Source organism: Pristiophorus japonicus, chromosome 1 (genome assembly GCF_044704955.1).
Source record: "Pristiophorus japonicus isolate sPriJap1 chromosome 1, sPriJap1.hap1, whole genome shotgun sequence".
Taxonomy (NCBI): domain Eukaryota; kingdom Metazoa; phylum Chordata; class Chondrichthyes; family Pristiophoridae; genus Pristiophorus; species Pristiophorus japonicus.
This window is the reverse complement of record NC_091977.1, coordinates 13403308-13426317: the sequence shown is the minus strand read 5'-3', so window position 1 is coordinate 13426317 and position 23010 is coordinate 13403308. Positions and strand designations below refer to the sequence as shown.

Genomic DNA, 23010 nt, shown 5'->3' with positions numbered 1-23010 from the left:
TAAATAATTCATAATATACAAACAAGTCACCTGGTGAAAATTAAGAATGGAATGCTCCACAGTGCCATACTAGGATCTAAAATAAAAAAAAAGGAAAACCAAATTAAGGATGGAAAAATTCACACGGTTACAAAATTGATTTCCAAACATGGAAAGACGTGGGGCATCTTATGACAGGAAAATTAAAGGTGCTCCATAATTTTACATTTACTGGCCACAGTCATTCATTTAAAAAGCATTCAAATCCAGAGATATTACAGGAATTATGTGATTGCACTGAAGAGGGTACAGAGGAGATTTACAAGGATGCTGCCAGGATTGGAGAATTTTAGCTACGTGGAGAGATGGGATAGGCTGGGGTTGTTTTCTTTGAAACAGAGAAGGCTGAGGGGCGATTTAATTGAGGTGTACAAAATTACGAGGGGTAGAGTGGACAGGAAGGTCCTATTTCCCTTAGCAGAGGAGTCAATAACCAGGGGCATAGATTTAAAATAATTGGTAGAAGATTTAGAGGGGAACTTTTATCACCCAGAGGGTGGTGGAGCTCATTGCCTGAAAGAGTGGTAGAGGCAGAAACCCTCGCCACATTTAAAATGTATTTGAATTGTTGTAACCTACAGGGCTATGGGCCAAGAGCTGGGAAGTGGGATTAAGCCGGTTAGCTCTTTGTTGGCCTCTTTCTGTGCCGTAAACTTCTATGATCCTATGATATGAATAATGGAGACCAGGCTCAAACAAGGGCAGGAATGGGAACTCAACATTCCTGGCTCCAGTGTATTTAGGAATAGGGAAGGGGAAAAAAGTGGGAGGTGGCAGTATTGATCAAAGATACTGTTACAGCCCTGGCAAGGGATGGTGCGCTTTAAGGTTCAACGGCAGAATCGATTTGGTTTGAGTTATGGAGCAGAAGAGGAGCTGTCACGCTGCTGAGTGTAAACTATAGCCCTCCCCCCTCCCCAAATAGTGGGGAGGAGATGGAGGAGCAAATCTGAAAACAAATTTGAGAAAGGTTAAAATAATGGAGTAGTGACAATGGAGGAACTTCAATTATCCTAATATAGACTGGGATAGTAACAGTGTTACGGGCAGCGAGGGGGAAGGATTTCTGAAATGTGTTCAGGAGAACTGTTTCCAGGCCAACGATCAAGGAGGCAGTACTGGATCTGATTCTGGGGAATGAAGCGGGGCAAGTGGAACATGTTTCAGTGGGAAGGGATTTGGGAAACGGTCATCACAGTATCATTGAGTTTAGAGCAGTTCTGGAAAAGGTCAAGGAACAATCAATGGTGAAGATAATCAGCTGGAAGAGGGCTAATTTCAGCCAATTGAAAAGGATTGGAAAGAAAGGCTGGCAGGTGAAACGGTAAATGAGCAACGGGAGGCCTTTAAAGAGGAGATTGTTCAAGTGCACACTACACACATTCCTGAGGGGGGGGGGGAAAGGAATGGCATTCAAAGCCAGAGCTCCCTCGATGACTAAATCAAACAGAAAAAGGAGGCTGAGGATCCGTGTAAGATTCATAACACAGTGGAGAATCAAACTGAATACTGGAAGTGCAGAGAAGAACTGATAAAGAAAATGGGAGTGGCAAAGAGAATGTATGAGGAAAGATTAGCGGGTCACATAAAAGCAAATACTAAAGTTTTTTACAAACATGTAAAGAGTAATAGGATAGTTAAGGGAAAAGTGGGGCCGATTAAGGACCTCAAAGGAAATCTTCTTGTGGAGACAGAGGGCATGGCTGAGGTACTGAATGAGTACTATGCATCTATCTGTCTTCACAAAACAAGACGATGCTGCCAATGTCGCAGCAAAGGAAAAATCAACAGTGAAGATACTCAAAGAGGATCAGCCATTTACTTGTTCTTCTTTCAATTTAGTATAGTATATTCGCTGCTCACGATGCGGTCTCCTCTACATTGGGGGGGAACCAAACACAAATTGGGCGACCGCTTTCCGGAACACCTCCATTCAGTCCGTAAGCGTGACCCCGAGCTTCCGGTTGCCTGTCATTTTAATTCTCCGTCCCACTCCCACTCTCACCTCTCTGTCCCCGGCCTCTTACACGGTTCCAATGAAGCTCAACATAAGCTTGAGGAAGAGCACCGATTAAGAACATAAGGAATAGGAGCAGGAATAGGCCATTTGGCCCCTCGAGCCTGCTTCGCCCTTCAATAAGATCATGGCTGATCTGATCCTGACCTCAACTCCACTTCCCTGCCCGCTCCCCGTAACCCTTGACTCCCTTATCATTCGAAAATCTGTCTATTTCCACCTTAAATACATTCAATGACCCAGCCTCCACAGCTCCCTGGGGTAGAGAATTCCAAAGATTCACGACCCCCTGAGAGAAGAAATTCCTCCTCATTTCTGTTTTAAATGGGCGACCCCTTATTCTGAAACTATGCCCCCTAGTTCTAAATTCTCCCATGAGGGGAAACATCCTCTCTGCATCTACCCTGTCAAGCCCCCTCAGAATCTTATACGTTTCAATAAGGTTACCTCTCATGCTTCTAAACTCCAATGATTATAGGCCCAACCTGCTCTAGCTTTCTTCAAATGACAATCCCTTCATCTCAGGAATCAACCTCGTGAACCTTCTCTGAACTGCCTCCAATGCAAGTATATCCCTCCTTAACTAAGGAGACCAAAACTGTACGCAGTACTCCAGATGTGGCCTCACCAATACCCTGTACAGTTGTAGCAGGACTTCCCTGCTTTTATACTCTATCCCCCTTGCAATAAAGGCCAACATTCCATTTGCCTTCCTGATTACTTGCTGCACCTGCATACTAACTTTTTGTGCACAAGGACCCTCTGTACCACAGTATTTTGTAATCTCTCCCCATTTAAATAATAATTTTATTTTTTTCTACCAAAGTGGATAACCTCACATTTTCCCACGTTATACTCCATCTGCCAAATTTTTACCCACTCATTTAGCCTGTCTATATCCCTTTGCAGATTCTTTGAATCTTCCTTACAACTTGCTTCCCCACCTATCTTTGTATCATCAGCAAACCTGTCTACATTATACTCGGTCCCTTCAAGTCATTAATATAAATTGTAAATAGTTGAGGCCCCGACACTGATCCCTGTGGCACCCCACTAGTTACTGTTTGCCAACCGGAAAATGACCCATTTATCCTGACTCTGTTTTCTGTTAGTTAGCCAATCCTCTGTCCACGCTAATATATTATCCCAACCCCGTGAACTCTTATCTTGTGCAGTAACCTTTTATGTGGCACCTTATCGCATGCATTCTGGAAATCCAAATACACGACATCTACTGGTTCCCCTTTATTCACCCTGCTCATTACATCCTCAAAGAACTCCAGCAAATTTGTCAGACATGATTTCCTTTTCATAAAACCATGCTGACTCTACTTGGCTGCATTATGATTTTCTCAATGTCCTGCTACTACTTCCTTAATGATGGTCTCCAGCATTTTCCCAACGACAGATGTTAGGTTAACTGGTGTATAGTTTCCTGCTTTCTGTCTCCCTCCTTTCTTAAATAGGGGCGTTACATTTGCGGTTTTCCAGTCCGCTGAGACCACCCCAGAATCCAGAGAATTTTGGTAGATTACAACCAATGCACCCACTATCTCTGCAGCTACTCCTTTTAATACCCTGGCATGCAGGCAATCGGGTCCAGGGGACTTGTCCACCTTTAGTCCCATTAGTTTGCCTCATACTTTTACTAGCACTTTACAATCTTCTGGACTCAACATTGAGTTGAACAATGAACCACTGCTCCCATTTTTCCAGACAGCAGTTGTTGCTGAGGATTCTGTTATTCCCATTTATACCTCCTCTAGACCTATCTTTTGCTTCTTTACTTGCCACATTACCATCTCCTTTTACCTCGCATCATCGTCCCTTTTGCCATTTAATCTCTCCTGCCTTCCATCCTATCACAAACCTTCCCTTTTGTTCTTTCCTCTCCCCCCCCTTTCCCTGCCCCTACACTTGCTTGAAACCTGTTATATCTCTAACCTTCTTCAGTTCTGACGAAGGGTCATCGACCTGAAACGTTAACTCTATTTCTCGCTCCACAGATGCTGCCTGTCCTGCTGAGTATTTCCAGCATTTTCTGTTTTTAATCACAGTAAAGTAGAGAAATTGGCTAGGAGACAAATAGATACAGATGAGGTACTTAAAAGGTTGGCAGTGCTCAAAGTAGAAAAGTCACTCAGTTCAGATGGGATGCACCCTATGTTGACGAGGGAAGTAAAAGTAGAAATAGCGGAGGCTCTGGCTACAATATTTCAATCATTGGATATGGGGGTGTTGCCAGAGGACCGGATAGTTTAAAATGTTACACCCCTGCTCAAAAAAAGGGGGATAAACCCGGTAACTACAGGCCGAGCGTAACGTCGGTGGTGGGGAATCGTTTAGAGACAATAATCCAGGACAAAATAAATTGTCAGCCAGCCCGGATTTGTTCAAGGCAAATCATGTTTAACTAACGATCGAGTTCGTTGATGAAGTAACGGAGAGTGTTGATGAGGGTAGTGCGGTTGATGTTATGAAAATGGACTTTCAAAAGAGGCACTTAACATACTTTTTCGCAAAATTGAAGCTTATGGGGGTTGAAGGGTTTAAGCGTGCATACGGAATTGGCGAAGAGACAGAAAGCAGAGAGTAGTGCTGATCGGTTATACACAGCGGTGATCACCCCCCCCCCCAGAAGCTGTGTTGGGACCACTGCTCTTTTTGTGATACAGGCAACTCTCGATTGTCAGTACACGGATCCAATGGGAAACCGTTGCAACGGAATTTAAAATTCTGTTGCAAACAAGCGAAAAGACAGCTCCAAATAATTTGGAAAAATAGCCTTCCAAACACTGTGCTCATTTGTATTCGCTCATTCTCTCTCTCTCACACTCTCTCTCTCTCTCTTACACTCGCACATTCTCTCTCTCTCTCTCTCTCTCTCTCTCACACACCGTAGAAGTCACCCTCCTCTGCCCTTGCTTTGTTGGTATGTGTGTGTGTGTGTGTGTGTGCGCGTTGCTGCAGCCGCTGTCTCTCGCAGCCGCCGCTGACGTTGGGAACAGGGGCAGGGCTGGCACCAGGTTCCAGGCACAGAACCTGTACATGCACGCTGGTAATGTTCATCTTTTGTTGCTGTTTGTAGCTGATTGTATTGATTCATTAAAGCTATTTCTACTTTTACTTCCCTCATCAACATAGGGATGCACCCTATGTTGATGAGGGAAGTAAAAGTAGAAATAGCGGAGGCTCTGGCTACAATATTTCAATCATTGGATATGGGGGTGTTGCCAGAGGACCGGATAGTTTAAAATGTTACACCCCTGCTCAAAAAAAGGGGGATAAACCCGGTAACTACAGGCCGAGCGTAACGTCGGTGGTGGGGAATCGTTTAGAGACAATAACTTTAAAATGTAGACTCACCCTCACGGAAAAATCGTTTACCCGGAATAGCCCAATCCCCGAGGGACCCGGATAATCAAGAGTTGCCTGTATATACATGACCTGAACTTGGGTATAAAGGGCACAATTTCAAAGTTTGCAGATGATACGAAATTTAGAAACATAGTGACAATGAGGAGGATAGTAACGGATTTCAGGAGGACATAGACAGACCAGTGAAATCTGTCACATGACAGATGACATTTAATAGATAAGTGTGAAATTGATACAATTTTGAAGGAAGAATGAGGAGAGGCAATACAAACTAAAGAGTACAAAGTGGGTGTAGGAACAGAGAGACCTGGGGGCTCACAGATCTATTTTGTGCATGATTCTATGATTCTTTAGAGGTGGCAGAATAAGTGGACCTGAGTCCATGATCGGATCAGCAACGATCATGTTAAATGGCGGAGCAGGCTCTGGAGGCCGGATAGCCGACTCCTGCTCCGGTTTCTTGTGTTCTTAAGCACATGGGATCCTGGGCTTTACAAATAGAGGTATAGAGTACATGTTATGTTATGCTAAAGCTTTATAAATCACTGGCTGGTCCTCAGCTGGAGTATTGTGTCCAGTTCTAGGCACCATCCTTTAGGAAGGATGTCAAGGCCTTGGAGAGGGTGCGGAGATTTATTAAAATGGTACCAGCGATGAGGGAGTAAAGTTATGTGGAGAGACTGGAGAAGATGGGATTGGAGGAGGGAAGGTGAAGGGGAGAATTAATCGAGGTGTTCAAAATTATGAAGGGTTTTGACAGAGTAAATAATGAGAAACAATTTCCAGTGGGAGAAGGGTCGGTAACCATAGGACACAGATTTAAGATAATTTAAGATAACAGCGGGTAGATGAGGTGAATTTTATTTTACGCAGCGAGTTGTTATGATCTGGAACGCACTGCCTGAAAGGTTGATGGAAGCAGTGTCAATAGTAACTAATAAAAGGCGAATTGGATAAATATCAGAAAAGGAGAAAGCTGCAGGGGAGTGGGAAAAGAGCAGGGGAGTGGGAAAAGAGCAGGGGAGTGGGAAAAGAGCAGGGGAGTGGGAAAAGAGCAGGGGAGTGGGAAAAGAGCAGGGGAGTGGGTCGAATGGGATCGCTCTTTCAGCAGGCTCAGGCACGATGGGCCGAATGGCCTCCTTCTGCTTTGTATGATTTGATATTTCAAGCCTAAAATCATAACCCGAGGGGCCAGTCTACCAACGACAATCCTGCAAAGGGATATAGACAGGCTAAGTGAGTGGGAAAAAATTTGGCAGATGGTGTACAATGTGGGAAAATGTGAGGTTATCCACTTTAGCAGAAAAAATAGAAAAGTAAATTATAATTTAAATGGTGCTGCAGTACAGAGGGACCTGGGGGCCCTTGTGCATGAAACACAAAAAGTTAGTATGCAGGTACAGCAAGTAATCAGGAAGGCAAATGGAATGTTGGCCTTTATTGCAAGGGGGATAGAGTATAAAAGCAGAGAAGTCCTGCGACAACTGTACAGGGTATTGGTGAGGTCACACCTAGAGCACTGTCTACAGTTTTAGTCTCCATATTTAAGGCATTGGAGGTTGTTCAGAGAAGGTTCACTAGGTTGATTCCGGAGATGAGGGGTTTGACTTATGAAGATAATTTGAGTAGGTTGGGGCCTATACACATTGGAGTTCAGAAGAATGAGAGGTGATCTTATCGAAACATATAGGATATTGAGGGGGCTCGACAAGGTGGATGCAGAGTGGATAAATAGGGGAAACTAAAATTAGGGGATATAGTCTCAGAATAAGGGGCCGCCCATTTAAAACTGAGATGAGGAGGAATTTGTCCTCTCGGAGGGTTGTAAATCTGTGAAATTCTTTGCCTCAGAGAGCTGTGGTGGCTGGGTCATTGAATATATTTAAGGCGGAGATAGACAGATTTTTGAGCGATAAGGGAGTCGAGGGTTATGGGGAGCGGGCGGGGAAGTGGAGCTGAGTCCATGATCAGATCAGCCATGATCTTACTGAATGGCGGAGCAGGCTCGAGGGACCAAATGGCCTGCTCCTGCTCCTATTTCTTATGTTCTATCTGTCCTGACAATGTTATAAAAGGTCACCCGAGTATGGTGCCACCTGTCCACTTAAGTCATCTGTTTCAAGAGACGCCAGGGCTGCTGAATTGACAGCGGAACAACACACAAAAACAGTTTCAGGGACCACACAAGAGATTTGGAGAACAATGTTTTTGGCAGCAGAAGCAGGGGCAGCACAACCGTGCAGTGTGTCGCTGCCCCAGCACACTCTGCCACTTACTGGTACTTAGCAGGCCTGCACGCTCGGGTCCCCACACGGCGAGCCACTGTTCTTGGGCTGTGTCCCACTAAAGAGGGGGGGCGTGGGGGGAGAGGGCAGGTGCTGAGCAGAGGCCAGGCACTCTTCCACAAGCACAGATGGAAAGCGGATGGTAGGAGTCCACCCCTGGCCCCCTCCTTATGGATCTTCCGGAGCTTGGTCGATGAAAGCAGGAGCTGCTCGCCTGCTCAGCTTGGGGAAGTTGCGTGGTATGTGAGATCTAAAGAGAGAGGGAGAAAATACATACAATGCACGTTTTAAATGGCTGGGGAAGAAAATGTAAAGAAAAAAAAAAAATCCTCTCAATGTACGGAACAGTTAAGATTTTATGGGCGTGTTGTGTTTAATAGGGCCTCGGAGTCAGAAGGTTGTGGGTTCAAGTCTCACTCCAGAGACTTCAGCACAAAAATCCAGGCTGACGCTCCCAGTGCAGCACTGAGGAAGTGCTGCACTGTCGGAGGTGCCGTCTTTTGGATGTGACGTTAAGCCGAAGCCAAGTCTGCCCTCTCAGGTGAACGTAAACAATCTCATGGCGCTATTTCAAAGAAGAGGTGGGCAGTTATCCCCGGTGTCCTGGCCAATATTTATCCCTCAACCAACATCACTAAAAACAGCTTTCTGGTCATTATCGCACTGGTGTTTGTGGGAGCTTGCTGTGCGCAAATTAGCTGCCGCGTCTCCTACATTTGACTACACTTCAAAAGTACTTAATTGGCTGTAAAGTGCTTTGGGATGTCCTGAGGTTGTGAAAGGTGCTATATAAATGCAAGTTTTTCTTTTTTCTTTCAAGCCCAACAAGACTTGAGTGTGTGATGTGGGCTAACACTGCAGGGAAGTTCCAAAGGGTACTACATTGTTTAAGTTTCTGTCACTCCAGCTGTTACTTGAAGACCCCATGTACCTGTTCAAAGAGCAAAAAGTTCATCCTGGCAATTTGACACTCTGTAACTGGGAACTTACTGTGTGGGAATGACAGCGTTTTAGGATCCTTCCGAACTATTCCATAATGCAATATATTGGCTTGGAGCCCCAACATTACACATAGACCACCCCACCAACCACACACACACACACACACACACACGAATGGGTAGTGTTGTGGTGATATTACTGGATCAGTAATCCAGAGGACATGAGTGCCAATCCCACCACAGCAGTTTGTGAATTTGAATTCGATCTTAAACAATCTGGAAATGAAAAGTTGGTATCAATAAGAAGCTGTTGGACTGTCGTTAAAAACCCAACTGGTTTACTAATGTTGTTTAGGGAAGGAAATCTGCCATCCTTACCCGGTCTGGCCTACACGTGACTCCAATCTCACACCAGCGTGGTTGACCCCTAAGTGTCCCTGAAGTGAACCTGCAAGTCACTCCGTTGTAGAAAAAGGGCGACAAGGAATTGAAGTCCCACCACCTTCTCAGGGCAACCAGGAGAGATAAATACCGGCCTTGCCAGCCAGTGACGCCCAATCACAAAAATGAATTTAAAAAATGCACACATATCCGAACCCGTAGATGGAATGTATTATTACATTTTAGAACTCTATTCATTTGTTCATTCTGTTGAGCATGATGCAAGTGGTTATACATCTGTAATCCTTCAAAGATAAAAACTAATTTGAGTTTTGCTTCCCTGCTCCTATACATCTATAAATGGGCAGCGAGGATTCCAATGATACTAACACTTTAGTGCAAGAGCCATAATGTCAGTCTTCAAGGGTATAAACTATGCGTACACTTAACATCCCACACACTTTATTATGGTTAAATTGGTTTTCCCTACACACAGTTGGTGATTTGAACATAGGAACAGGAGGAGGCCATTCAGCCCCTTGAGCCTGTTCTCCCATTTAATGAGATCATGGCCGTTCTGTATCTTAACTCCATCTACCTGCCTTGGTTCGGTAACCCTTAATACCCTTGCCTGACAAAAATCTATTAATTGACAGTTTTGAAATGTTCAATTGACTTCCAGCCTCAACAGCTTTTTGGGGGAGAGGGTTCCAGATTTCCATTACCCTTTGTGTGAAGAAGGGGTTCCTGACATCACTGCTGAACGGCCTGACTCTAATTTTAAGGTTACGCCCCCTTGTTCTGCATTACCCCCCACCCCCCCAACCCCCACACCAGGGGTAATCGTTTCTTTCTATCTTTCCTATCAAATCCTTTAATCAACTTGAGCACCTCAATTAGATCACCCCATAATCTTCTATACTCAAGGAAATAAAATCCTAGTCTCTGCAACCAGTCCTCATAATTTAAGTATTTTAGCCCCACTATCATTCTGGTGATGATCAGGACATGGTAGATCTATTGACTGGATTCTCCATGTTAGCTACCACGAATGGGGACAGTAGACAAGTTACTAACAGAGGATATCCATAGAAAGATAGAGATTAAAGAGTGGGGGTAATTGTGACTTTGGATGATTGCATAAAACAGGCAATACTGATTCAGCCCCCTCTTATACATCTCTCCCGATTTTAATTTCCTAAGGGAAATCAAAATAGTCGGCTGAATCGCTATCACCCAAGCCAAAAATACCCGCCCCCCCACCCCCCCCCCCCCAGTTTCCGAGAGGCAGCACAGAACTTGCTGGAGTATTAGAATGAAGATTCAGCTGCTCCTGATTTCGCCCAACTCACAACAGGACACTGCCAAGTGGTGGAGCGAAACACTTGCCCCCAATAGCAGAAAATTGAAGAGCCACTGGGGACAGTTAAGAGATTAACATTGGAAGAAACCAAGGAACAATCACCTCCCCGAAATCCCAGCTCGTGATTTGTTCATTGTAGGGTGAGGCTTAAAACAAGCTGGGGGAAAAATACATTTTAACTGAAAGACGGCAGAATAATTGTTGGCCCATCTGCCAGCAGTTGCCAGAACCATAGTGCAGGTGATGTTGTTCCCACCAGCCTGCTGCCCTTATCCTTCTAGGTGGAGGCTGCAGGTTTGGTTGTGGTTTTTTTTTCAACACTAGAAGCAACCCAGCGGCCATTTTGCAATGCGGAAAAGGTCACTATCAAGTGGATGGGCAGAGCTGGGTGCCTGCATTTAAATACACCTGGTCTGCATTCCCTCATTTGAATGTCAAGTATAGTGCCTGCTTCAACCACCCTTAAAATACACCCACGAATACAGCCGTTGGTTCAGTTATCTAGGGCATTCGGCGAACGGTATTATGTAGTACTAAGTCTCGGTGTTAGGTCTCAGCCGTGGGTAGCACTCGTACCTCTTAGTTAGAAGGTCATGGGTTCAAATCTCACTCCAGAGATTTGAGCACAAAAATCTAGGCTGACACTCTCAATGCCAGTACTGAGGGAGTGCTGTACTGTCGGAGGTGCCGTCTTTTGGAAGCGACGCTAAACCGAGGCCCCATCTGCCCTGTCGGGTGGGCATAAAAGATCCCATGGCACTATATTGAGGAAGAGCAGCAGGGCTCTCCCTGGTGTCCTGGCCAATATTTTTCCCTCAACCAACATCATTGAAATGAGATTATCTAGTCATCATCACATTGCTGTTTGCTGAGCGCAAATTGGCTGCCGCGTTTCCCTACATTGCGACAGTGACTACATTTCAAAGGTATTTCATTGGCTGTAAAGCACTTTGGAATATTCTAAGGTCGCAAAAGGTGCTGTATAAATGCAAGTCTTGCTTTCTAGTATCAGTATAAACCAGATTCCCCCAGCAGACAGTTGCACTCAAAAGGAGAGCAGATCAGTGATAACGCTGGCTGGAGGTCAGCGCGCATTGGAGCATGGGATCTGCGCACTTACCCTGTAATGTACATTTTGGAAAAATTATTTTTTCCAGTAAAATCAAATGACTTCAAAAGCTTGACTTCTCTGGTGAAAATGTTTTGGAATATCCCCAAAGGTTACAGCATAACATGTTACTGAGCTTCGAATGGTCAATTTTATCCCAGGTATGAAAGTATTGTATGTCAGAAAAGTGTTAAAATACAGTGAGTCATGGAGGGCTGTTTGGGAGTAAAGTAGTCATAGAATGATATAGCGCACACGGAGGTCATTCAGCTTCATCTTGCCTGTCGCCTCTTTGAAAGATTCAATTAGACCCACTTCCCTGCTCTTTCCCCATAGCCTGGCATATTTCTCCTAATCAAGTACATATCCAATTCCATTTTAAAAGTTACTATTGAATCTGTTTCCATCACACTTTCAGGAAGGGCATTCCAGATTGTAACAATTCACTACGTAAAATAAATTCTTCTAATTTTCCCCTTAGATTTTTTTGCCAATAAATCTGTGCCCTCTCGATACTGACCCTCCTGCCAGTGAAAACAGTTTCTCCTTATTTACTCAATCAAAACCCTTCGTAATTGTAAACGCCTCTATTAAATAACTCCCCAACCTTCTAAGGAGAACAATCCCATGTCCTTACATCTTAAATAATAAGGCAAACAGTGAAATATAGAATAATGCCTATTAATGGATTGTAGCAATGTGCTTATGAGGAGCTGTATATCTGCAGAAACTCTGGATCGATTTCAGTTGGAATTGTGAGTAGAATAATGTGCTTGTGAAATGCAGACAGTGCTGGTGCTAATTATTTTGCTGTTGGATGATGCAGATTTAGGCTATTAATGAACTGATGGAATATTCTCTGAATTTAACAGGATAAGGTAGTTTAATTAACTTGAATGGGATGAGGTGATATCTCGATCCAATTCGTTATGTATCTAGGACGAGAAAAGGTCATCAGGCCCACTGAGATTGATTGTCACGATCAGTCAACAACTCCATTATTGTTGTATCATGCCTGAAGCAGGATTGTAAAAGGTGAGCTAGATGGACCTTAGTCTTTTTTGTCTAGAAACATCTATGTCCCTAGAGTTACATTGGGTCTACAGCACAGAAACAGGCCGTTCTTTTCAACAGGTCCGTGCCGATGTTTATGCTCCATACAATGCTACTCCCATCCCTCTTCCTCTAACCCTATCAGCATATCCTTCTATTCCTTTCTCCCTTATCTATCTTACCATTAAATGCATGATATTCGCCTCAACTACTCCTGGTGGGAGAGCGTTCCACATTTTTACCACGCTTTTGGGTAAAGACGTTTCTCCTGGATTCCTTATTTGACTTATTGGTGATTATCTTATATTTTGGTCTCCTCCATAAGTGGAAACATCTTCTCCACATCTACCCTATCAAACCATTTCATAGTCTTAAAGACCTCTATCAGATCACTCCTCAGCCTTCTCTTTTCTGGAGAAAAGAACCCCAGCCTGTTCAGACTTTCCTGATAAATATACTCTGTCAGTTCCAGTATCAACCTTGTGAATCATTTTTTGTACCTACTCCAGTGCCTCTATATCCTTTTTATAATATGGAGAGCAGAACTGTGCACAGTACTCCAAATGTGGTCCAGCCAAGGTTCGATACATGTTTAACGTAACTTCTCTGTGTTATGTGCTCACTCCCACCCTTCGGTTCATGCCATGGCTCCCTCTCCTCCTGGGAGAGACTAAGAGCCATATTGCATGGAGGGGACATTTACCCATACAACATAATGAACATCCAGTGAGGGATGAACCTGCAATGAGCAATACCAGCAAATGCTGGACGAGGCTTCCATAGTTCCCTTCATCCTACAACTCTGAATCTGAATAGTAGCTGCCATCTTACAGCACTACGCAGCAAACTGTAAAAAAGCTCAAATGTTAACTCTGTCTCTCTCTCTGCAGATGCTGCCTGACCTGCTGAGTGTTTCCAGCATCGTCTGTTTTTATTATAACATTTTTATTATAACTTCTACCAACATTTACTACATCATCATCAACCCAATTCTGTTCAGCACTCCTGGGTGCATAGTTTACCATCACAAGCTAGTGTTAAAGTGGAGGTGTGATTTTGAACCTCCATCAATTGTCTTTACAACTGACCTGTGAGTGTGACACTAGGCTGGCCTGGAAATATTTTCACCAATACACATACTTATAATCATGTCTATCCACAATTTAAAATAATTTGTTCTATAAATAATACACCACAGATTTGTGCTGTTCACAATGAGTGAGAGGACATTCTACTTCATAACAATTCATGTGTTGGCAGAAAAGATGTGATCGGGATAGTGTGACAAGACTAACAACCTGAAGGATCCAACCTTCCTCGCAAACAGTGGACAACCACCAACCGCCTCAGAACTGGTCCCGGTAGATGCTGCCACTTTCTCCATGGATGGAAGATTAAAGCATCCCCATCATGCGACTGTGGAGCTCCTAATCAGACCCTGGAGCACATCATTGAGCAATGCCCTGAGAGGGAAATCGCAGGCAGCCTACACATATCCATGCTGTTGCACAGGAAGCTTTGGCCTCAATATCTGACTTAGAAATTGATATTTTATTTGCTTTGAATATCACAGGAAGTGCACACTATAAGCGAGACTTTTAATGTTAGAAACGGATATATATATTCATAGTCTAACCTTAATTCAAAGTCGCTTAATCCAAATTATCCAATAATTTAAAAAGAAATAGCTCTATAATCTCACTTTTCTGTGATGTTTATCTTGATTAATTAAAATGATGGGATAATTTGACTTTTTTGTGCAGTAGAGGACACTAAATTATTTGGAACTAACTGCATACATATCGTGAGCAAAGTAATGGCGTTCGCTTTGAAGTAGTCACAATTCGATTATAATATTAAACTAAAACGTACACAATCATTATTTCTATTCTATCCAAAGGTGTTATTTAAAAAGAAGTGACAAAAAAACTTTGAATAGAAGCAACATTTTGGACAGCTAAGCATAAAGGAATGCTTAGGATTTTCTTCAAAGTTGAAAGTTTATTCATTTCTCAACGAGACAAAAAGTTACAGTCCTGGAGTTGCGACGTGAAGAGGTTCGAAAAAGTTGGCAAAACCTTGTGTTACTACGCTAGCACAGCAGGGTGGGGTCTTCACAAAGTAATATCTCTAGCTTTGTCATGAAGTGGAAGAAGCAGCAATGAGCTGCTAAACAGGGCAGACCGTTTTTCCATTAAATATTAACGATGGTTTGAAATGTAAAACTCAGCTTTCTTTGCCCCCTCTTCACTTATTTTCTAGCTCTTTCATTGGTCCACACCTACACCATTCACTAGTGCCTGACAGGGAGCAGCTAGGATGTGCACACGACAAGTCTAGGATTAATTACTCTCCCAGCTAATCAGTGTTTACAATATTGAGAAACTGTGTCATGGGTGGTGTGGCGAGGGGGGGGGGAGAGTTTATACAGATACATCGAACAGGAGCAGGCCATTCAGCCCCTCGAGTATGTTCCTCTATCCAATCTGATCTGCACCTCAACTCCATTTACCCACCTCTGATCCACATCACCTCAATACCTTTACCCAGCAAAGATCTAACAGTCTCGGTCTTGAAAATTTCAATTGACATCCCCGGCATCCACTACCTTCTGGGAGAGCGAGTTCCAAATTTCCACTACCCTTTGCATGAAAAGCTACCAGCCTATGCCTTGCTGATTGCGTAGCGCAGAGAGCCAAAAGTGAGATGCCCTTGTAACCAAATGTATATTGTATTATTTTTCCACGTTTCAATGCAAAACTCCAACCAATCTCAAACATCACACATTTTGTGGAGAGAGAAACAGAGCTAATGTTTCAGGTTGATGATCTGAAGAAAGGTCATCGACCTGAAACGTGAGCCCTGTTCCTCTCTCCACTGATGCTTCCTGACCTGCTGAGTATTTCCAGCATTTTCTGCTTTTATTTCAGATTTCCAGCATCCGCAGTATATTTTTGCTTGCGGATCGCACATTTTATTCCCGTTTCCTTCTAAAGTTATCACTGAAAGGTTGCACAATGGCACAAAGCGAGCTTTAATTCAGAGGTTGAAAGACGGCAAATGGCCAACAAATAACCTACAAAATAATCCCAGCCCACCCCTAATGTTTCTGAAAATTGAGAACATACCTGCAGGCTTCATGTAATATTGTTCTATATCTGACATGTCGGTTTGTAGTGCACACTCAAGATAGCTGAGGATAACTTTCCTACTGTAGTAGTATCTCGAGCCCAATAGTAAGGTGGGCACACAGCAGGTCAGCACCAGGGACTTGGTCAGATAAAAGCACATTACTATGGAGACAAGGGAAAGAAATAAACGATACCTGTCAGAAAAGAGAATGGAGTGTTTATTTCGGAACAACCCCAGAGGAGAGACACAACACACATGTATAAAAATATACATTTAATGCACATATTGTAAAAGTAATAATGCCTATATATATATATACTTACATAGCTTGTTTGTCTCAACTGCAGGAGATGTTCGCAAGAGTCCCCACACACAGTAAGTACTGTGTTTTTAAAACCTCTTCTACCACCAAAACCAACCACATAATTTAAACAACAATTTGGTCAGATTGTTAACACAGGGTCTGCTGATTGTCACAGTGCAGTGTGCCACCTCCAACAAAACCTCCTCACCTCAATGCACATCAGCTTCTTCACATTTAACAACGTATCAAACTTCCCACAAACCTAGTGGTTTTCTTTGTAAAGAGTCTGAAATGGGATTGGGAACAATCTTTGGCATTATGTTCAAAAGGTAACTTGTTCTTCACCTCAGCTATCTCCCCGCCCCCATAGCTTCTGTCTATGTTGGGAGCGCGCTGCACGGGCACGGTGATCCAGGGTCACGCACCACACGGTCCCGACAGCCGTCAGCAGGCAGCGATGCGAGGACGTGCGGCGCGTGGGCAGAGCAGGTCAGGCGCACTCCCGCAGGGGGAGGGGAGGCGCATGTTCAAACAGTGCACCTTCCTATGTGCCTGGGATGTAGTGGAGGGTGCATAATCCCCTGGGATATTCCCTCAGTGTGTGTGTGTGTGTGTGTGTGTGTGTATACAGGATGTAGATTCATATAGTGGGTGGTAAACATTCCCAAGGAATGTGCCCTAGCTGTATGGGATATACGTTCATATATTCCCACTGTATGAGAGTGTGTGAGATATAAAAAAATTACAAATGCTGAAATGCAAAATAAACAGAAAATTCTTAAGTGATACACAACAGGCCAGTCTCTCCATGAACACATGTGATAAGGGGACCTGGGTGAGGATTCCTAGGTAAGGTATCTGCATAAAGTATCTGGATAAGATATCTGGCTAAGGTACCATGTTACGCGTACCATGTTAGTGGCAACCTGGGTAAGGGTACCTGGGTAATGGTACAAGGGTAACCTGGGTAGGAGAATCTGGGTAAGGGTATCTGGGTACAGGAATCTGGGTACAGAAATCTGGGCAAGGGAATCTGAGTAATGGTAACCTGGGTAAGGATACCATGTTGCGGGTACCATGTTAGTGGCAACCTGGGTATTTCGGGGTACGGTAACATAGTGGTTATGTTACTGGACTAGTAATCCAGAAGCAGGGACGCGAGTTCAAATCCCACCATGGCAGCTGGGGAATTTAAATTCAGTTAATTAAATAAATCTGGAATTAAAAAGCTAGTATCAGTAATGGTGACCATGTATCAGCCGGATTGTCAGAAAAACCCAACCGATTCAGGGAAGGAAATCTGCCGTCCTTACCCGGTCTGGCCTATATGGGTCTTCAGACCCACAGCAATGTATTTAACTCTTAACTGCCCTCTGAAATGGCCCAACAAGCCACTCAGTTGTGACCAAACCGCTACGACAAAGTCAGCACTGTGGGAGCGCCTTAACCACAAGGACTGCAGCGGTTCAAGAAGGTGGCTCACGACCACCATCTCAAGGGCAATGAGGGATGGGCAATGAAGCCCACATCCCATGAACAAATAACAAAAAAAATTTTATGTTACCATATTAAGGGTACCTGGGTAATGGTTAATCGGGAATCTGGGTAACAGCAACCTGGGTAATGGTAACCTGGGTAAGGGAATCTGCGTAAGGGAATCTGGATAAAAATACTATGTTGCGGATACCATGTTAGTGGCACCCTGGGTAAAGTTACCGGGTTAAGGGTACCACATCAAGGGTACATGGGCAACCTGGGTAAAGTTAACCTAGGTAACAGTAACTTAGGTGAGGTATCTAGGTAAGCAAAACTGGGAAAGGTACGATGTTAGTGGCAACCTGGGTAAAGCTACCATATTAAGGATACCATATTAATGGTACCTGGATATGGGTATATGGGTGAGGGTACGTGGGCAAGGGTATATGGGTATGGGTATCTGGGTGTGGGGAAGGGTACCTGAGTGTGGGTACCTGGGTGAGAGTACCTGGGTATGGGTATCTGGGTGAGGATACCATGATAAGAGTACCTAGGTAGGTAAGGGTACCCGGGTAAGAATATGATGTTAAGAGTACCTGGGTGAGAGTACCTGGGTAACTGGGTGAGAGTACCTGGGTAACTGGGTGAGAGAACCTGGGTAACTGGGTGAGAGAAGCTGGGTAACTGGGTGAGAGAAGCTGGGTAACTGGGTGAGAGTACCTGGGTAATTGGGTGAGAGTACCTGCGTAACTGGATGAGAGTATCTGGATAACTGGGTGAGAGTATCTGGGTAACTGGGTAAGAGTATCTGGGTAACTAGGTGAGAGTACCTGGGTAACGGGTGAGAGTATCTAGATAACTGGGTGAGATACCTGGGTAACTGGGTGAGAGTATCTGGGTAACTGGGTGAGAGTACCTGGGTAACTGGGTGAGAATACCTGGGTAAGAGTACCTGGGCAAGAGTATCTGAGTACCTGGGTAAGAGTACCAGGGTAATTGGGTAAGGGTAACTGGGTAAGAGTACCTGGGTAACTGGGTAAGAATACCTGGGTGAGAGTACCTGAGTGAGAGTACCTGGGTAACTGGGTAAGAGTATCTGGGTAATTGGGTAAGAGTACCTTGGTCACTGAGTAAGAGTACCTGGGTAACTGGGTAAGTGTACCAGGGTAAGAGTTCTTGGGCAACTGGGTAAGAGTATCTGGGTAAGATTATCTGGGTAACTGGGTAAGAGTACCTGGGTAAGAGTACCTGAGTAACTGGGTAAGAGTATCTGGGTAATTGGGTAAGAGTACCTGGGTAAGAGTACCTTGGGCACTGGGTAAGAGTACCTGGGTGAGAGTACCTGGGTAACTGGGTAAGAGTACCTGGGTAACTGGGTAAGAGTATCTGGGTAACTGGGTAAGAATACCTGGGCGAGTGTACCTGGGTGAGAGTATCTGGGTACTTGGGAATGAGTACCTGCTAAGAATACCTGGGTACCTGGGTAAGAGTACCTGCGGAAGAATACCCAGGTAACTGTTTAAGAATACGTGGATAACTGGGTAAGAGTACCTGCTAAGAATACCTGGGTAACGGGGTAAGAGTACCTGCGTAAGAATACCTGGGTAACTGTTTAAGAGTACCTGGGTAACTGGGTAAGAGTACCTGGGTAAGAGTACCTGGGTAACTGGGTAAGAGTTCCTGCTAAGAATACCTGGGTAACTGGGTAAGAGTAACTGTGTAAGAATACCTGGGTAACTGGGTAAGAGTACCTGTGTAACTGGGTAAGTGTATCTGGGTAAGAGTACCTGGGTAACTGGGTAAGAGTACCTGGGTAAGAGGACCTGGGTAACTGGGTAAGAGTACCTGGATAAGAGTACCTGGGTATCTAGGTAAGAGTACCTGGGTAAGAGTACCTGGGTAACTGGGTAAGAGTACCTGGATAAGAGTACCTGGGTAATTGGGTAAGAGTACCTGGGTAAGAGTACCTGAGTATCTGGGTAAGAGTACCTGGGTAACTGGGTAAGAGTACCTGGGTAATAGTACCTGGGTATCTGGGTAAGAGTACCTGGGTTAGAGTACCTGGGTATCTGGGTAAGAGTACCTGGGTAAGAGTACCTGGGTAACTGGGTAAGAGTTCCTGCTAAGAATACCTGGATAACTGGGCAAGAGTAACTGTGTAAGAATACCTGGGTAACTGGGTAAGAGTACCTGTGTAACTGGGTAAGAGTATCTCGGTAAGAGTACCTGGGTAACTGGGTAAGAGTACCTGGGTAAGAGGACCTGGGTAACTGGGTAAGAGTACCTGGATAAGAGTACCTGGGTATCTAGGTAAGAGTACCTGGGTAAGAGTACCTGGGTATCTGGGTAAGAGTACCTGGATAAGAGTACCTGGGTAATTGGGTAAGAGTACCTGGGTAAGAGTACCTGAGTATCTGGGTAAGAGTACCTGGGTAACTGGGTAAGAGTACCTGGGTAATAGTACCTGGGTATCTGGGTAAGAGTACCTGGGTTAGAGTACCTGGGTATCTGGGTAAGAGTACCTGGGTAAGAGTACCTCGATATCTGGGTAAGAGTACCTGGGTATCTGGGTAAGAGTACCTGGGTAAGAGTACCTGGGTAACTGAGTAAGAGTACCTGGGTAACTGGGTAAGAATACCTGGGTATCTGGGTAAGAGTACCTGCTAAGAGTACCTGGGTACTTGGGAATGAGTACCTGCTAAGAATACCTGGGTACCAGGGTAAGAATACGTGGGTAACTGGGTAAGAGTACCTGCGGAAGAATACCCGGGTAACTGTTTAAGAATACGTGTGTAACTGGGTAAGAGTACCTGCTAAGAATACCTGGGTAACGGGGTAAGAGTACCTGCATAAGAATACCTGGGTAACTGTTTAAGAGTACCTGGGTAACTGGGTAAGAGTACCTGTGTAAGAGTACCTGTGTAACTGGGTAAGAGTTCCTGCTAAGAATACCTGGGTAACTGGGTAAGAGTAACTGTGTAAGAAAACCTGGGTAACTGGGTAAGAGTACCTGTGTAACTGGGTAAGTGTATCTGGGTAAGAGTACCTGGGTAACTGGGTAAGAATACATGGGTAAGAGGACCTGGGTAAGAGGACCTGGGTAACTGGGTAAGAGTACCTGGATAAGAGTACCTGGGTAATTGGGTAAGAGTACCTGGATAAGAGTACCTGATTATTTGGGTAAGAGTACCTGGGTAACTGGGTAAGAGTACCTGGGTATCTGGGTAAGAGTACCTGGGTAAGAGTACCTGGGTAACTGGGTAAAAGTACTTGGATAAGAGTACCTGGGTATCTGGGTAAGAGTACCTTGGTAACTGGGTAAGAGTACCTGGGTATCTGGGTAAGAGTACCTGGGTTAGAGTACCTGGGTATCTGGGTAAGAGTACCTGGGTAACTGGGTAAGAGTACCTGGGTATCTGGGTAAGAGTACCTGGGTAACTGGGTAAGAGTGCCTGGATAAGAGTACCTGGTTTCTGGGTAAGAGTACCTGGGTAACTGTGTAAGAATATCTGGGTATCTGGGTAAGAGTACCTGGGTAACTGGGTAAGAGTACCTGGGTATCTGGGTAAGAGTACCTGGGTAAGAGTACCTGGGTATCTGGGTAAGAGTACCTGGATAACTGGGTAAGAGTACCTGGGTAAGAGTACCTGCGTAAAAGTACCTGGGTAATTGGGTAAGAGTACCTGGATAAGAGTACCTGGGTTTCTGGGTAAGAGTACCTGGGTATCTGGGTAAGAGTACCTGGGTATCTGGGTAAGAATACCTGGGTAACTGGGTAAGAGTACCTGGATAAGAGTACCTGGGTATCTGGGTAAGAGTACCTGGGTATCTGAGTAAGCGTACCTGGGTAACTGGGTAAGAGTACCTGGATAAGAGTACCTGGGTATCTGGGTAAGAGTACCTGGATAAGAGTACCTGGGTATCTGGGTAAGAGTACCTGGGTAAGAGTATCTGGGTATCTGGGTAAGAGTACCTGGGTAAGAATACCTGGGTAAGAATTCCTGGGTAATAGGTAAAAGTACCTGGGTAAGAGTACCTGGATGAGAGTACCTGGATGAGAGTACCTGGGTAACAGGGTAAGTGTACCTGGATGAGAGTACCTGGGTAACAGGGTAAGAGTACCTGGATGAGAGTACCTGGGTAACTGGGTAAGAGTTCCTGGATGAGAGTACCTGGGTAACAGGGTAAGAGTACCTGGATGAGAGTACCTGGGTAACTGGGTAAGAGTACCTGGGTGAGAGTACCTGGGTAACAGGGTAAGAGTACCTGGGTGAGAGTACCTGGGTAACTGGGTAAGAGTACCTGGGTGAGAGTACCTGGGTGAGGGTAACCTGTGGGACACACTGACCTGCTCCGTATTTGCCGCCCTGTCTCTCTCCGCCTCTCCCGCCCCCCACCCGCCCCAAGCAGGGGCGCCATGAACTGAAGCGCCTGTGTGTGATGTGCACTCGGGTCCCGGGGAACCCCCTCGCTGCCCCGGTGCCTCGCTGCCTCAGTATAGCACCGATCCGTCAGCGCCGAACCGAGCGGAGCTCCACTTACATTCGCAATGCAGTCGGTATTTTCCCATGACTTTTTCAAATTGATATCAGACTGAAAACTCTTAAAAGATTAAAACGCTCGCCACATTGAAGTGTCTGTATTTTTTTTTTTGGGGGGGGGCTTCTAAAATAAGAACATAATAATTAAATAATACAAATCGCACACAGTTCGATATATTTATATAATTAAAAAAAATAATAACAATGTAAATATAATCAGGGCTGCATGTCAATTAGTAATATTCCTGGTCATACATGTGTCAGAAAAATGCATCTTACAGAGAGGGGGAGGGAGAGGGTGGGGGTGCATCTTATATCTCTCGAGGGTTGGGTGATGCTGAAATGGGGCTTACCGGTCAGGCAGGAGTACAGCAGCAGGATCTTGGGCTGTTGTTTGAGCCCCCTGAACGCCGTGTTGGGGATCCGCTCCAGGATCCCCTCGCAAAAAATGCGGCACACGCTCTGCTGGTCGCTCAGCTGAAACTCGCGAATGAAGACGGCGTCCCTCTTGAGGTGATGGCGGGCCGGCGAGGAGTCCACGGGCGAGGAGGAGGAGGAGGAGGAAGAGGAGGAGGAGGCGGTTGTCTGTGGTGCTGCTGCTGGTGCTGCTGGTGCTGGGGGCCACATCTGGCTGGTGGAGACGATGGCATCATTTTTCGACCCCGGCATCTCTTCGTCCGCCACGATCTTCGTCTCGCAAACCATTTTGGGTGGCAGAAAATGCATAAAAGACCTGGCGTCGGTTCGACTTTTAAAAAAAATAAAAGATTAAAATGTGAGAGCAGGGGTGGGGAGGGGGGGCAGCAAATATATATATATATATAGAGGGGGGGAAGGTGGTGATAAAGGGGAGAGAGAGAGAGAGAGAGAGAGAGACTCCCTGGTACCTGCCACCCCCCCTGTTGCCGTTGCAGCGACTGGAATGAATGAGCTGGAGCTCTCCACCTGCCCGCCCATTTATAGGGCGGGAGATGTCGCCGCTATTCAGCTTG

The 23010-nt window shown here is 45.0% G+C and overlaps 1 protein-coding gene across 1 annotated transcript in view; it reads right to left on the bottom strand.

Annotated features, from left to right (window-relative positions):
- Positions 1-22744, bottom strand: part of nat8l (N-acetyltransferase 8-like) — a 73823-nt gene extending 51079 nt beyond the window's left edge. Inside the window, exons 1-2 of the mRNA XM_070893799.1 lie at positions 22372-22744; positions 15694-15858 (exon numbers count right to left, since the gene is read on the bottom strand). Coding sequence (XP_070749900.1) covers positions 15694-15858; positions 22372-22744 — 538 coding nt within the window. The remainder of the gene's footprint in view (positions 1-15693; positions 15859-22371) is intronic.
- Positions 22745-23010: the final 266 nt, after the last annotated feature.